Source organism: Chelonoidis abingdonii, chromosome 13, assembly GCF_003597395.2.
Source record: "Chelonoidis abingdonii isolate Lonesome George chromosome 13, CheloAbing_2.0, whole genome shotgun sequence".
Lineage (NCBI taxonomy): Eukaryota > Metazoa > Chordata > Testudines > Testudinidae > Chelonoidis > Chelonoidis abingdonii.
Window position 1 is genome coordinate 29,910,381 of NC_133781.1, and position 13,730 is coordinate 29,924,110.

General features: G+C 44.0%; 1 protein-coding gene across 1 annotated transcript in view; it reads left to right on the forward strand.

Annotated features, from left to right (window-relative positions):
• Nucleotides 1-3,407: 3,407 nt before the first annotated feature.
• The window catches only part of NPLOC4 (NPL4 homolog, ubiquitin recognition factor), a 38,481-nt gene continuing 28,158 nt past the window's right edge, over nucleotides 3,408-13,730 (forward strand). The window contains exons 1-5 of the mRNA XM_032797235.2: nucleotides 3,408-3,501; nucleotides 6,864-6,976; nucleotides 8,718-8,900; nucleotides 11,618-11,666; nucleotides 12,538-12,632. Of these exons, the coding sequence (XP_032653126.1) occupies nucleotides 8,728-8,900; nucleotides 11,618-11,666; nucleotides 12,538-12,632 (317 nt within the window). The 5' untranslated portion in view covers nucleotides 3,408-3,501; nucleotides 6,864-6,976; nucleotides 8,718-8,727. The remainder of the gene's footprint in view (nucleotides 3,502-6,863; nucleotides 6,977-8,717; nucleotides 8,901-11,617; nucleotides 11,667-12,537; nucleotides 12,633-13,730) is intronic.

The following is a 13,730-nucleotide window of genomic DNA, read 5'->3' on the forward strand; positions in this document are numbered from 1 at the left end:
CCCCCGGGAAAGGGCGTCTCCGGGAATCCGTCCGGCTGCTCCTCCCCGGCAGAGGCGGTCGAGTGAGACCCTTCAGCCTTCGCAAAAGACCCAGAAACCCTCCCACCCCCAAGCCGCAAGTCGATGTTTTCCCCACCAAGAGAGGGTCTCCCTAGGGATCTTGCAGTTCTCACCATCTTCCCCAAACCCGGCTCTAGCACAGCCTAACTGTCTTTAACCTTTGGGGCCCATTTGAAGACTTCCCCCTGTCCCCCCCCCCCCAGGCTTTCAAGTTTTGGGGTGGGAGTTGAGCTTGAGAAGTTAGTGGATGGCAGTGTGCATATTAAAGTAGCGGTTCCATTGGGCTGGGGGAAGAAGGACAATATCCACTGGAAACCTTAAAATACATCTTCCCTGTGAAATGCTCTGCATGTGTGCCTGGAGCGCTTGATAGGCTTATTAAAAATCAGACCAAATGTAACCTCCCTCTTTCCCCCTCTAAATCTCCATCCGGCACATACAACAGATATGTTGTATCATAGTCTGTATCTGCACTAGGGAGGGAAACTGCTATTGACAACCATGTGCAAAGGTTGTTCATAGCACAGTTGTGATCCCAGTGTGGATTGTGCCTAACCCTTTCTGTACTCTGAACTTCTCCTTAAAACTCTCCCACCAGTACTGCTGCACCGGTTCTAGCAGTGTGCTGGACCACCTGCCAGTACGTTTACCACCGTGTTGTCTAGAGTAGGTCTAGATGACATTGAGATGAAAATTACTGGTGTCCAGGAGTGGCAGTTGGAAAATTCCCCAAAGTCCTCCAAGTCAAAAGCCCTTTTGGATGGGTGCAGAACCATTTTAAAACTCTGTTCAAAAGCAACCTTCTGGCTTTAGCCTAGGGATTGGCAACCTTTGGCATGCAGTCCATGAGGGAAATTCGCTGGCAGGCCGGAGCAGCTTGTTTACCTGCAGCGTCCGCAGGTTTGGCAGATCACAGCTCCCGCTGGCCACAGTTCGCTGTTCCAGACCAATGGGGGCTGCAGGAAGTGGCGCTTCCCACAGCCCCCATTGGCCTGGAGTGGTGAACCACGGCCAGTGGGAGCTGTGATTGGCAGAACCTGTGGATACTGGAGGTAAACAAACTGTCCCAGCCCACCAGCAGATTATCCTGATGGGCCACGTGCCAAAGGTTGCTGATCCCTGCTTTAGCCAAAATTTAGGCTAGAATGCTGTTCTTTGAATGCAGTTTGGTTTCATCCACATGAGTTGATCAGCCATGCTAGAAACTAGTTTAACTGGAATGGCATATAAACACAGTTCCTTTACTCTTTGTAAAGGTCTATCTCAATAGGCCTGTAATTTGCCAGTTGTTAGGCTGCTAAATCAATTGATTTCATTTGTTGCATGCTGATGTCCAGTCGGTCATTGGCCTCCGGTGTGTTCTTCCCCATTAGTCACCCTCTTTCCCGTGGAGGGAGAACTGGGTGTAGAAACTGACAAAACAAAAAGTTATTGAAAGTGTTTGAAAAATTCTGGAACCTTGTAACAAAACAGGGTTTGTATTTAGATTTTTCTTTCTAAAGCTGCCAGGCAAGCCCTGCTGTTGAAAACCAAGTGTCTCCATAGACTTCCAAAATCACAAGCATCTACGCTACTCTTGTAGGCAAAACTTTGGCCAACAGTGACATCATCCAGATCTTATTAGACCTCATGTGTATGTTCTTGGGGGCATCTATGGTGATGCCGCAACTGACATCTGCCTTCCTCTCAACATCTGGATGTTACTGATATTACCTTCCTTTTAGCATTTTCTTGGATCACCTGAGCAGCAGAGAACGTGTGTTTTTAACTGGGTTATGGCAAAGTATTCCTTTTCTCACCCACACACTTCATGTTAGTTACTGTGGCATTGATGCTGGAGATCTTATCTGAAACACTGTCCTGAGTTGAACACACCAAAATAAGGTACACAGCTGATTGGTCATATATTGTTGCAGAAAAGGTTCGAGTTAGGACCCAGTGGTACAGCCCTATGCTGCCATACTAGTGCCAAGTGGTTAAATATTCAATTGTCTGTTCTGATCTCTGGCTAGCTCCAGTGCCGCCTGGGAATTGTGTGGAGACATCATTCTCTTAGCCACTGGCAGAGAGAATGCTTCAGGGTGTTCAACAGCCTGGGTCTCATTAGCCCTTCAAATATTCTTAGTAAGCCCCACAAGTGGGAGAAGCTTGAACATTTAAAAAGATCTTTAGAGCCTTGTTTTGGCATTCTTAGGCTGATTAAATGTAAGTAGGCTTTCCAAGCAGGAAATCCAATGTGTGTTTGGGTTCCATGTGTGTTTGAAAAATCAAAGCAAGGTGGGGTTATCCCATAGTCATTAAGGTGCACCCTGAAATATAGTATTAATGAATCTGTTCCTCACCTGTGTTATGCACACTTTTCTGGGGGAAGAGAGAGTGCAGCAACTTGCACTCAGGCGAAAGAGTAGTCTGTTACAAATGTTTCCTGTTTCTAGCATGTTCCATGTATTCACATACACAACATCGGAGCGGTGATACGTGAGAAAATAACTTCGAAGAAGGGCATTCTGGAGCACTCTGGCAGCCTCTTGTTGTCACATGTCAAGCTCTGCCCTGCTGTCCTTCACATTGGCAGACTGGTGTTTGTAAGAGCACTCTCTGCAGCCTGGCTCTTCACTGCATATCCCCATGCTGCTTTGTACTCTGGGCTTGCAGCAGCTCTGAGGTGCTGGCTGAGCTTAGTCACTTTCACACTCCTGAGAAGTGTAAGACATACTGATGGTTGTGCCACTGATCCACAGCCAAGCCTGCCTTAATGGGAACACTTCCCTTTGGCCTCTTTTCCCAAAAGCAGGTGGCTTTACTTATCTCTCCCATCTCAAATGTTGGCTTGCAGAGGAAATTCTATTAACGTCCCCCAGTAATGCCTTGTGCCTCAATGACTTAATTCTCTTATTCTCTTTATTGGAGATAGATGCCAACTGTCAGTAATGTTGTTGAAATGAAATAAAACTGAAGATGACCCTTAATACTGCAAGTTAGCCCAGTTCCTCTGTAAAGGAAATTGGGAGATTGACTAAACTGCGCTCATAAAAGCTTTGAGTTATCCTGTAATAATGCTGCATGTTTTGCTTCATGTCTAAATCCAGAAGTTTCATCAGAAAAATAAGCTCAGTGCCATTATTGACCTTTTAAATCTGTTTGTAAAAATGCCTCACATCTCAGAGTAATGTATCTAGCAAATGCTATGAATGACTTCAGTCATGGGAAAAGGGTGTGGTCAGGGTGAGAGGTTGTGATGATACTTGCTATGTTTCATGTCTTCAAAAGTGAGGAACTTCTATTGCTCAGAATCAAAACCAGGACGGGCCATGGTATTGCTTTGTTGTATGACCTGGTATACCTTTTAATTCTCTGCAGATAATCCGGGTCCAGTCACCAGAGGGGGTGAAGCGCATCACAGCAGCAAAACGAGAAACAGTTGCAACGTTTCTAAAAAAGGTATCCTGCCTTTCAGCATTTCATCACTTATCTGCCGGCTTCCCTGCTCTCTTCTGGGCTAGGAGGGTGCTCTGGCTGCCCAGAATTTAGCCACTCTAAATGGCTGTGCTTTTGGGAACTTCTTAGCTTACTGGATGTATACACAGAGACTTTCTTGAATGAGTGATATATGCTCAGCCTAAGCAGGATAGCCTGCTGGTGGTTGTGTGGATCAGTATGCATTAGTCAGAACAATCTCTCCACAATTAAAGTGAAACTGGCTTTCTGCTATAAACTCAGTTTTGACACCTTCCTCCTAATTTATTCAAACAAATTCAACCTCTCTGCCTCAGCTTTCTCTGGTGTCATTTTCTTTGTTTTCACATTCTGATAAGGCAATGACTGAGAAGGTGTTTAAGATATGGTTGCTTGAAAAATCAGTTACGCTCCACTGTTTGAAAACTGTTACTTTGGGTGATGAGACATGATTTGTTTTTAAAATGGGTTGGACTGTATCTTGGTTGGTCTGTACATCTATACAGGAATTAATACAGGGAAATACTATAACATTTTATCAAAACTGCATTAAACTGAAATGCTTTCCCCTTCCATTCCTCTTGTTGCTAACAGTGTGTGCAGAGGAAGTTAATCTGATTCCTTTTCCACCTTGATACTTTCAGTCGTGTCACCAACATCAACCCTGATTCAATGTCACTGAATGAATCAGAGACCTGAATGGGAGGCTGAAAGGAAAGAACTACAATGTATACACACAACATTATGTTAAATACTATAAGTAATGGGATTGTGGGGGAGCATTAAATAGGAAATATAGAGAGAATATTCAATATCTGCCCCAAGTTATTGGCCTTCCTAAACAATATTTGAGTGGAAGTGAACTGGTAACTGTTTCCTTTGCTCCTTGAGTACTGTTTTGTTTTCTGGTGCAGTGTTATTTGAATGTCACAGGGGCTCTTCCAAATAGTTTTGGAGGTTGAGGAAAGATATTGACCAACTTTGAGATCCGCATGTGGTCTTTGAGGAACAGATTGCTGGGGGAACGAATTCCATAATTGGAAGTGTGCGGAGCACATACTGTTAATTTTATATTAGGTGTCAGTTGGTCGTCTGATGGTTAGTGTCTCAAATTCATTGTTTAGAGGGAGCAAGAATCTCAGATATTTTGCATTTCTCCTACAATCTTTTTTCTCCTCTCCAACTCCTGGGACCTTGGGAGTAGTGTGGAATCTTTAAGCTCAGTGCTTTTCTGTTAGCAAGAGGAATATCTTGTTCTATTGTGTTCTTAATCCTTCCCTCCAAACTGCCTGGATTTCACTTTACCTTGCTAGGGAGGATGAAGTAAGCATTCTGAGATTTGTGCTGTGGAGAGATACTCTTATTTTTCTTTCAGATACAGGATTTATTCTAAGAGAGACATTACAGGCTGTAATACATCAGTGACTAGGCTTCTTGAATCCTAATGGGTTTAGGTTTTACTACTCAAATGCCAATATATGTGCGTGTTACATCTAACTAGACAGTTGTAATTTAAACATCAGATTATAGCTTTTTCTGTTTGATTAAATGTAATCTTTTACTTGACACTTTAAGAAAAGCTTGTATAGACTGAAGATGAGGTTCAGGCAGAATTCTGTTAAAGGAGTACCTGCATACTGGAAGAACTTTCAAACATATCTTGCTCAAAACACAAATCTCCTTTTCACTGTATTTGTCATAACTTTCTTTGTAGCATTTGCTAATTATTGAGGCTATGGTTTATAAACCGGGGCTTTACTCCTTCCTGGCTTGTGAGCTCCTCTTAGTTGATCCTGCACAAATGCCAAATTAATTTCAAAATGTTATGCCATAAGGCACTTAATCGTCCTGGCACTCCATCTTTCAGAGCACATAACACCATATATATCCCAGGCCAGGTTACTGAGCATGATAGTATGGGAATTCCTCTGCTTCACGCAGCAAGGGCCGAATGAGTAGGCCGTCTGTCTTCAGGTTAGAACTTTAAACCTGGGAAAACCTGTAATTTTGTTTCCTAGCTGTAGAATTTGCTTCCTCCGTAATATACGAGGTCTCTGACCTGAGGAGCTGATTATTCGCCTCAGATAAGTTAGAGAGACTATTTAGAAATCGTATTGCTCTGAATAACTGACCTTCTTTTGCTAAAATTCACACCTCAGTTCACTATAGCTGAGAGGTTAGAGAAAACAAACTGCAGTCTCTTGTTTTCCATTTTATTGTGTGTGCTTGCCAGCATTTTGTGTGTCATGCACTTGACTGTGTCCCATGTGTAGTCCATCTGAAGAAGTGGGTTTTTTACCCACGAAAGCTTATGCCCAAATAAATCTGTTTGTCTTTAAGGTGCCACCGGACTCCATGTTGTTTGTGTGTAGTCCATTTCCTCTGTCTGTGAGTTTGACACAAGCAACGGAGGAGAAATATTTTTTATACATTAAAAAAAATGAAGCTACAGAAATTGCATAGGGACTCAGGGGAGCAGGTACAGCACCTGAAGCTACTTCTAACTCAGCTTTTAAATTGACTAGCTCTTAAAAGATCAGATGTATAAATGAGCAGAGATGCTATTTAACTGAAGTCAGCATTGCAAGCTTAAGAGAAAGTAGGTTTTAATTGAGGCACTTAAAGGATGAAAGGGAAGCTGTCTGGTAGTCTGAAGGAAGAGGCTTTTGCAAGCATAAAGTCCAGCATAAAGAAAGGCACATGGCCAACAGTGTAAAGAAATGAAAAAAGGAGCAGGAGAGAGTGAAGATTGTGTGGAAAATTGTGACTGAGAAATGAGAGCAGAGATGAATGTGAGGAAGGAAAGGGGTTTGGGGTCGGCTGGGGCGAAGGTGACTTGGTGCAGTATTCAGCAGAAGCTGGCATGGGAGAGTGGAGATTTGGATAATAGTGACTGGCGATCTCTCACCCCAAGTGAAGGTCACGTAGTCTTTAAGGTGCCACTGGACTCCTCATTGTTTTTATATGTAACATTGAGTGTTTGCTATAAAACTAACAGATTTATTTGTACATAAGCTTTCATGGGTAAAAAAACCCACTTCTTCAGATGCATCTCCATCTGAGGCTACCCCTCTGATAAATGTTACATATGTATTTTATTTGCTTTCATTGTCATCTTTATGACAAGTAGAGGTCCATATTTCTGTCAGCTCTTGTTTTCTTGTAAATTCCTTGTTAGGGTTTGTGTTTTTTAGCTCCCTGACAGTCTTCTCTACCTGATGGGAGGATGGGTTCAGTTAAAATACCTGTAGCAGAGAATTCTGCTAGGCCTTTCCTATTTTCTCCCGCACAGTGAGGACACAGATGTGAAGTGTTCTGTATTGTCTCATTCTTCTCTTATTTCCTAGGTTGCAAAAGAGTTTGGCTTCAGGAATAATGGCTTTTCTGTGTACGTCAATAGAAACAGGACTGGTGAGATCACAGCCTCCCAGAACAAATCCCTTCACCTACTGAAAATCAAGTAAGTTCTTGACAGAGACCACCAGGGATGCAGAGAGACCGTCGTACAGTAGAATATGCCTTACCCCTTTTGGCAAACCTGTCTAATGTCTCCATTCTGTGCCTGTGTGGTAACTAATGGACAAAACTGTGAGCTTCAGTATTCCCTGCAATATTCCGTTGTCATGGAGTCGCCGGGTCAATGCTCTGGAACTACTCCACATGAAGCCAGTCAGGACTCGGGGGGGAGCCCCTGCACCCCAACTCCGGAGTCAGATGTGACTCTGAGCCAGCCAGTAAAACAGAAGGTTCATTAGTCGACACGAACACGGCGTAGAACAGAGCTTGCTATTACAGAAATCAATGACTTTCAGCCAAGTCCATCTTGGCGGGGAGAGAGCTCAGAGCCAGGGCTCTGGTCCTCCCCCTAACCCCTAAGCCAGCTGACACTGTCTCGCTTCCAGCTGCCTGGTCCCTGCCCTGCTCATTGCTCTTCCTCCGGCCTTTGTTTCAGTTTCCGGGCCACCTGGGTCGCATCCCCCTCCTGGGTCTCAGGTTACAAAAAGGCAGCTATAGCATCGGTGAAGGCGGCTGGAGCAGCCTCCGCAAAAGTCACACTCCCTTAATCGTACCACCTAGACATTGGTGCAATACACAGAGAAACCGAGGCCACAGCATTCATGCAAAACAGTAAGACTCACATATACCACATAACCAGGGAAAATCCCCACTTTGTCACATCCGTGTCAGGCCTGTCACTAGTGACAAGGCAAATTGGATTGGTTGCAGTATTGCGGAAATGTGGGCTACCAGAAGTTACTGTCCGTGGTAGCCCATGGTAGCCACCTAGCTTAGGGTTTTATAGTGCTGCCCACTACTGTAGTAAGCCTGGACCAGACTCCTCCTTTGCTCCTCTATGACCAAGAGGGAATTGCATCATTTTTTCCTCCTCCCTATCTTCTGCACTCCTCCACCCACGCTGCATTGCTGCTGGAGTCCATTGAGCTCCAGCCCTCCCTCGTCAGAGACTACTGGAAATGTTCTTTCAGTCCACCCATCACCTTTTCTAGTGTGGATGTCGGTGTAAAAGGAAGGGCACCAAACAAAGCTAACTCATTTTTGTTCCTTAGTAGTGCACAAAAGGCCTTCAGAAGACACCCCACTACAAGTGTAGGCAACCTAGTTAGCCCTTTGTCCTGCTGAAGCTGCTGTTTCTCTCCTTTTAACCCCTTCCACCCTGTTCTCTTTCTGTTTCTTGGGCTCTGTTCTTGGTGAAAGGTGCCTCTTTATTTTGCTGGTGCTAAGAGGCAGAGTTCAGCACCTGTGTTTGAAGGCATCTTGCAACTTCATAATGCAAATGGACAAAACAGCAGGCGCACTAGCTAGCTAATGAAATGGCTTTGGAAGGTAGTTGTTAGTGTTGTGCTAGTTCATTTATTCTACTCGTGTCTCCAGATTTCAGGTTCTGGTACCTGGGAAGCTGTGGCAGATGTGCATTAATGAAGGCAGTTATATGCCAGTAAGGAAGCTTAGAAATTTCAGCAGGTAACTCAGACAGAAGCTGTAGGTTCCTCAGGGTGGATACAGTGAAAATCACGGTCAAACAAGTTATTGCTGAAAGAAAGGGAGGTGAAGGTAATGTATGTTGAACTGTACTCTAGCCTACAGAGCGGACGCTTTCCTAATGGCTGTTTGCCCCACTGTGTATGTAGGAAGTTAGGCACATTCCAAAGCAGTGCTCCTTTCTCTTTCTCCCCACATAGGCATGGTGATATGTTGTTCCTCTTCCCCTCGAGCCCTGCTGGCTCTTCCTCTGAGAACATGGACACCTCTATCTCTCAAGGGCTGTTGCGCCCCTTGGGGGTCCCTCACGTGGTGGAAGATGAGATCGACCAGTACCTAATCAAACAAGATGGGAAGATTTACAGGAATCGAGACCAGCAACTGTAAATACTACTGTGCTTTCTAACTAGATTCTATAGTTCTGTAGCACATGCTTGGTGCTTAACAAGATTTAAAATAATGTTCAGTATGAAACTGATAACCAGTAAGAGTGTTAAATGACTGGCCTTCCTTCTAAACCTTACACCACTCATTGGCTCCCCCACCCCTTTTTAAATACCCACAAGGAAAAACAGACTTTGCTGTTATCCTAGGAAGTTAAATCTGGGCTCTGGCAAGCCAAGGCTGCAAACAGATTCCAAACTGTAGGGCCTTTGCCAAGAAGGACCTACTGACAGCCACCACCTGTTTAAACCAAGGTCGCTCCAGCTGAAGTGCTTCTGATGATGATCTCTGTTCCCAACCCTCTTACAGCTATACAGATTAAAATCAGCACCTTGAATTCTGTTTAGAAATGTACTGGTAGTTAGTGCAGAACAATTCTGGAATATGCTCCCAGTGTGACACCTGCCTAATAAGTAGCGGGCTGCATTCTGCAGTAGTTTCTGTTTCCATATGGTTTGTGTGTATTTCCTATAGTATATGTTACATTAATCCAGGCTTAAGGTGACAGGCATGGATAAACTGTGGCATAGTCTGGATCCCACATGAAAACCACAAATGGAAAAAATCCCTTTTAGCCAAGGCTGCTACCTAGGCATCCAGGAATAACAGAGGATCTCAGTTGCAAATAGTTCATGTACGCCTTTGGTCAGGTGCTTTGGTTGTTCCCCCAGCCCACTAATGTTCCCTCTCATGCTCAGATTAAGCCACCACAGCTATCCCTTGTTACAAGATACCTGTGTGCCAGGGTAGGGGTGTTTGTGCAGCCCCTCCAGAATGAATTCTTGGACTTGCTGGGAAACTTTGTCATCTCAGATCCATCAGTTTTTAGAACAGCAAAACCACAGGAGTCAAAGGAGTGTGTGGAAGTTTTTTTTACTGGCTAGCCTAGGGGCTGGGAGTCAGGATTCCTGGGCATGATGCCTGGCTCCCTTCGGGATCACTGTAATAATTTCTTGTGCCCTCTGTTTACCCTTCTATAAAGTGAGGATACCTGCTTAGCTAACGGGAAGGTTGAGACACCGTGTTTATAAAGTGTGTTTAGATAATCCTAGCCCTTATATATAGTGCTTATCAGTAGATCTCAAAGTGCCTCACAAAGCAGGTACCATTATTCCCATTTTACAGATGGGGAAACTGAGCCACGTGGAGGGAAGTGACTTGCTCAAGGTCACTCAGCAAGCTAGTGTTGGACCTGGGAGTAAAACCCAGGTCTCCTGACTCCTAGTCCAGTGCTTTGTCTGCTAGACCATACTGCCTCCTGGTTTTGGCTGAGAGGATCTCTGGATGAGCAATGTGGTATTGTTCCCATAAAAATAAACATTAAGGTATTTTAATAATCCCTTAAATCTAAACACACCTTAACAAAATGTTTTTGGCCTGGCTGGTCACATAACATTAATTGGGGAAGATATATGATGGTAATTGCCAACACTAATTACTATTTTCACTTACCCTCAGACTTGGGACTAGATCCCCCATTGTGAAGTAGCTTCTCAGAGGTGTTGAGAAAAGATTTAAAGACAAGCAGGACTTTTTTTAACCTGAATGCCCCACCCAGCCCTGTTATGTTGTCATCTTTAGTGCTGCCACAGAAGGGAAGATCAGAAAGGCGTAGCCTTTAAATGGAAAATATTATCTAACCTTTTCGAGCTGATGACAAATGAGGGAAATGGCACATTAATCTTCAAACAAGAAAGGCAAAACTCTTCACTTCTTGGTTTAAAAAACCCCCAAACCAAAACCTAGGTTTAACCTGACCACATTTTCCAAGAGAGGAAAGGTATTCTTAGCAGGGAGTCGAAGTACAGTGACAAATATTTATGATGATAAAAAATGTATGGCCAGGGTTGTGCCTGTATTTGTGGCTGCTTATCAGTCTAAACCTGATGGGAGGCTGGCATTCTGCTGAGTGCATTAGCAGCCTGTAGTGGTCCTTAATGTGGGAGATAATGTTCATACAACCTTATTAAAAGCAGTGCTGCACTGGCTCCCATCCATATCCTCCTAGTGAGAGTCAACAGCCATGTTCATCTGCTGGGGTTTGCTCTTAAGAATCAGTACTGACCAGTTCTTAATGCCCTGGCAGGGCTCCTGTGGTTTCTAAGGAGATCACCTCAAAAGGGGATTTTTTTCCTTGTCTTAACTTTGGCCCAGCAGGATTTTATCAGTTAGATAAGAGCATATTTCAGTGTGTTCCAAGAGCATCCTTATGCAACTGATAAAGGATGAGTGTGTTGGTCCTTGTTTTTTTAAAGTAATGCAGCCTCTCCCCACCACCCACCCACACCACAAAGCATTGCGTATCTGGCTTGAAACACTGCCCTGAATTAGAGTTCTACAAATTCAGGGGTTATAATCTGAAGCCTGTGCATGGAGGTGTTTAACTAGTGGAGATGTCTGCCAGTGGAACAGGTGTGTAAGAATGATTGTGACCTCAGACTTGTAGGTTAAATCCAAGATCTTGCTCCCAATGTAGGTGAAATTATTTTTGATTCCCTGCTTTCGCCCATGGTCATCTCATAATGTACCAGTGGATGCTCATGGCCCAAATGGTTAGCCAAACATTCCAGATCTCTACACTACACAAAGATTGTAAAGTCTGGCATGGAGTGTCTTTCCCATTTTAAATGTGACCTTTTGTTTTCTCTTCACACAGGTGTCGACATGGCCCTTTGGGTAAATGTGTGCATTGTGTGCCACTAGAGGTAAGGAGTCAAGCTTTAACCATCTCTTATTTATGTTACTTTCTGAAGTTACCCTTCTTTCTCCAAACTCTCTGTACCTGCTTAAACACTTCTTGAAGCTTTGCCTGTGTAATGGTAGCACTTCTGAGAGGCAGTCTTCTGATATGTTACCCAAGGCCTCCTGTTCACACCAACAATAGCTAAAGAAACAAGGTTGGTCCTTTGGCTATAATGCTGCCCTAGGATTTCTCATGATTAAGGCGTTTGTTTTTCTGCTGTAATGGATTTAGCAGAAAATATTTTAAAAAGCCCCCAGGCAAACCTTTGTGTGTGAGATTTTGTCTTCTCTCTTCACTTTCACTCTGGATCTCTGTGCCGCTCTTTGCGTTCAGTTTGCTCTCCTTTCTCCTCCCCCGTACAGATCTCAGTGCTTCTCCTCAGATTTCCACTGCACCCTATTTAGATTGAAAACAACCGTAATAACAACAGATACTCTCACCTGTTTCCCTAGTGCATGCAGAAATGGTTCCCCCAAATGAGTGTGGTCTCCTCCCCCCCCATGAGTTCAAACAACTTCAGAAAGAACGTTTAAATCAGCTGGCCTTTTTGTTTTTCATTATTTAAAAAGCCTTGTGTCTTTGAGTCTAGCTGTGGTTTGTGGAGAAAATTTGTGTTTTGAGCAAGTATGAATGAATATTAAAAATACTGTGAAGTCCCATTGTACCTGTCACATGAGACCATAACTGCCGTGAAAAAAGGCCCAGAGTTTCTTGACTGTTTCCACACCGGGAGCCAGTGGAAAGTTGAATCTAGAACAGCCATTTGTTCAGTGATCAGTGTATTATCAGACAGGTGTCTGACCTGGCTCTCCTTTGTGTGGTGTTTTTGGCAGCCTTTTGATGAAGATTATTTAAACCATCTGGAACCTCCTGTGAAGCATATGTCATTCCATGCCTACATCAGGAAGCTGACCGGAGGAGCAGACAAGTAAGAAACTCACTGCAATTAAGGGAACCTTATAGCTACAACGAAGTACACAAACCTTGCATGAATGTTGGTGATAATAGCTATTATATGGTAACCCTGGGAATATGAATCCTAAGAAGTAGCTTCACTTTAAACTGTGGCAAGGTAATTGCTTACAAGCAGCATTGCTGAAGTTGGAAGGAAGATCAGATAGAAGGAAGAAAGGGCACGGTATGATCAAGAAGCCAGGAGTCAACCTCAGGGTGGCATGGACGGTGCTTTGGTGAATCAGGAGAGCTTTTGGCCACAATCCACTTCTGCTTTTCAGTTAAGTACTAAGATTTGTAGAAAATCAAAGCTCAGATTCCCTTAGGGCCTAGTTCCCTCTGCCACGGACTCCCTGTGTGACTTCGGGAAAGACTCTTTGCATCAGTTCTCTGTCTGCAAAATGCGGGTGACAGGACTTCCCTCCCTCACGTGGTTGTGAAGATAAACTCATTACTAGTTTAGATAGTTTAGATAACGCCGTTATGAGGCCCAGGTAAGTACCTTAGGCGGAGGAAGTGCTGAACACACTCAGCTAGCCAGTGGATGTCAGATGCAAAACTATGGCTCCAAAGCAAGGCCACAAACTGAGGCAATCAGGAGCATTCTGTGAAGGACGATGTCCCTTTCCCTGGAGCTGAGAACCCATCAGTATTCTAGCATGCCTTGCCTTTAAAGAGGAAACAAGTGGAACCTTCCCTTCATTCTCTGGGGAGGTTGTCTTGCCGAAATGAAACTCAAGCATGGATTCTCATTTTAAGAGGACTCCAGCTTGCAATAAATTTTATGCACAAAAAAGGAAACTAATTTTGGTCATGCAGTGTAACACATTCCTTGCCATGTGCAATATAAACTGTTTAAACTGCAACCAAATGACTTTTATGTGCATTTCTGACACTTTTGCTGGCGCCATCAGCTTACTGGAAAGTTGTCCAGTAGTTAGAACAGAAGGACCAGGACTCCTGGCTTTCATTGCTAGCTCTGCTGCTGAATTTACTGTGTGACTTTGGACAAGCTGCAGCATCTTATAGAGGTGCAAAGTATCACCGCACAATGTTTGTGCTGTGCCTTGTT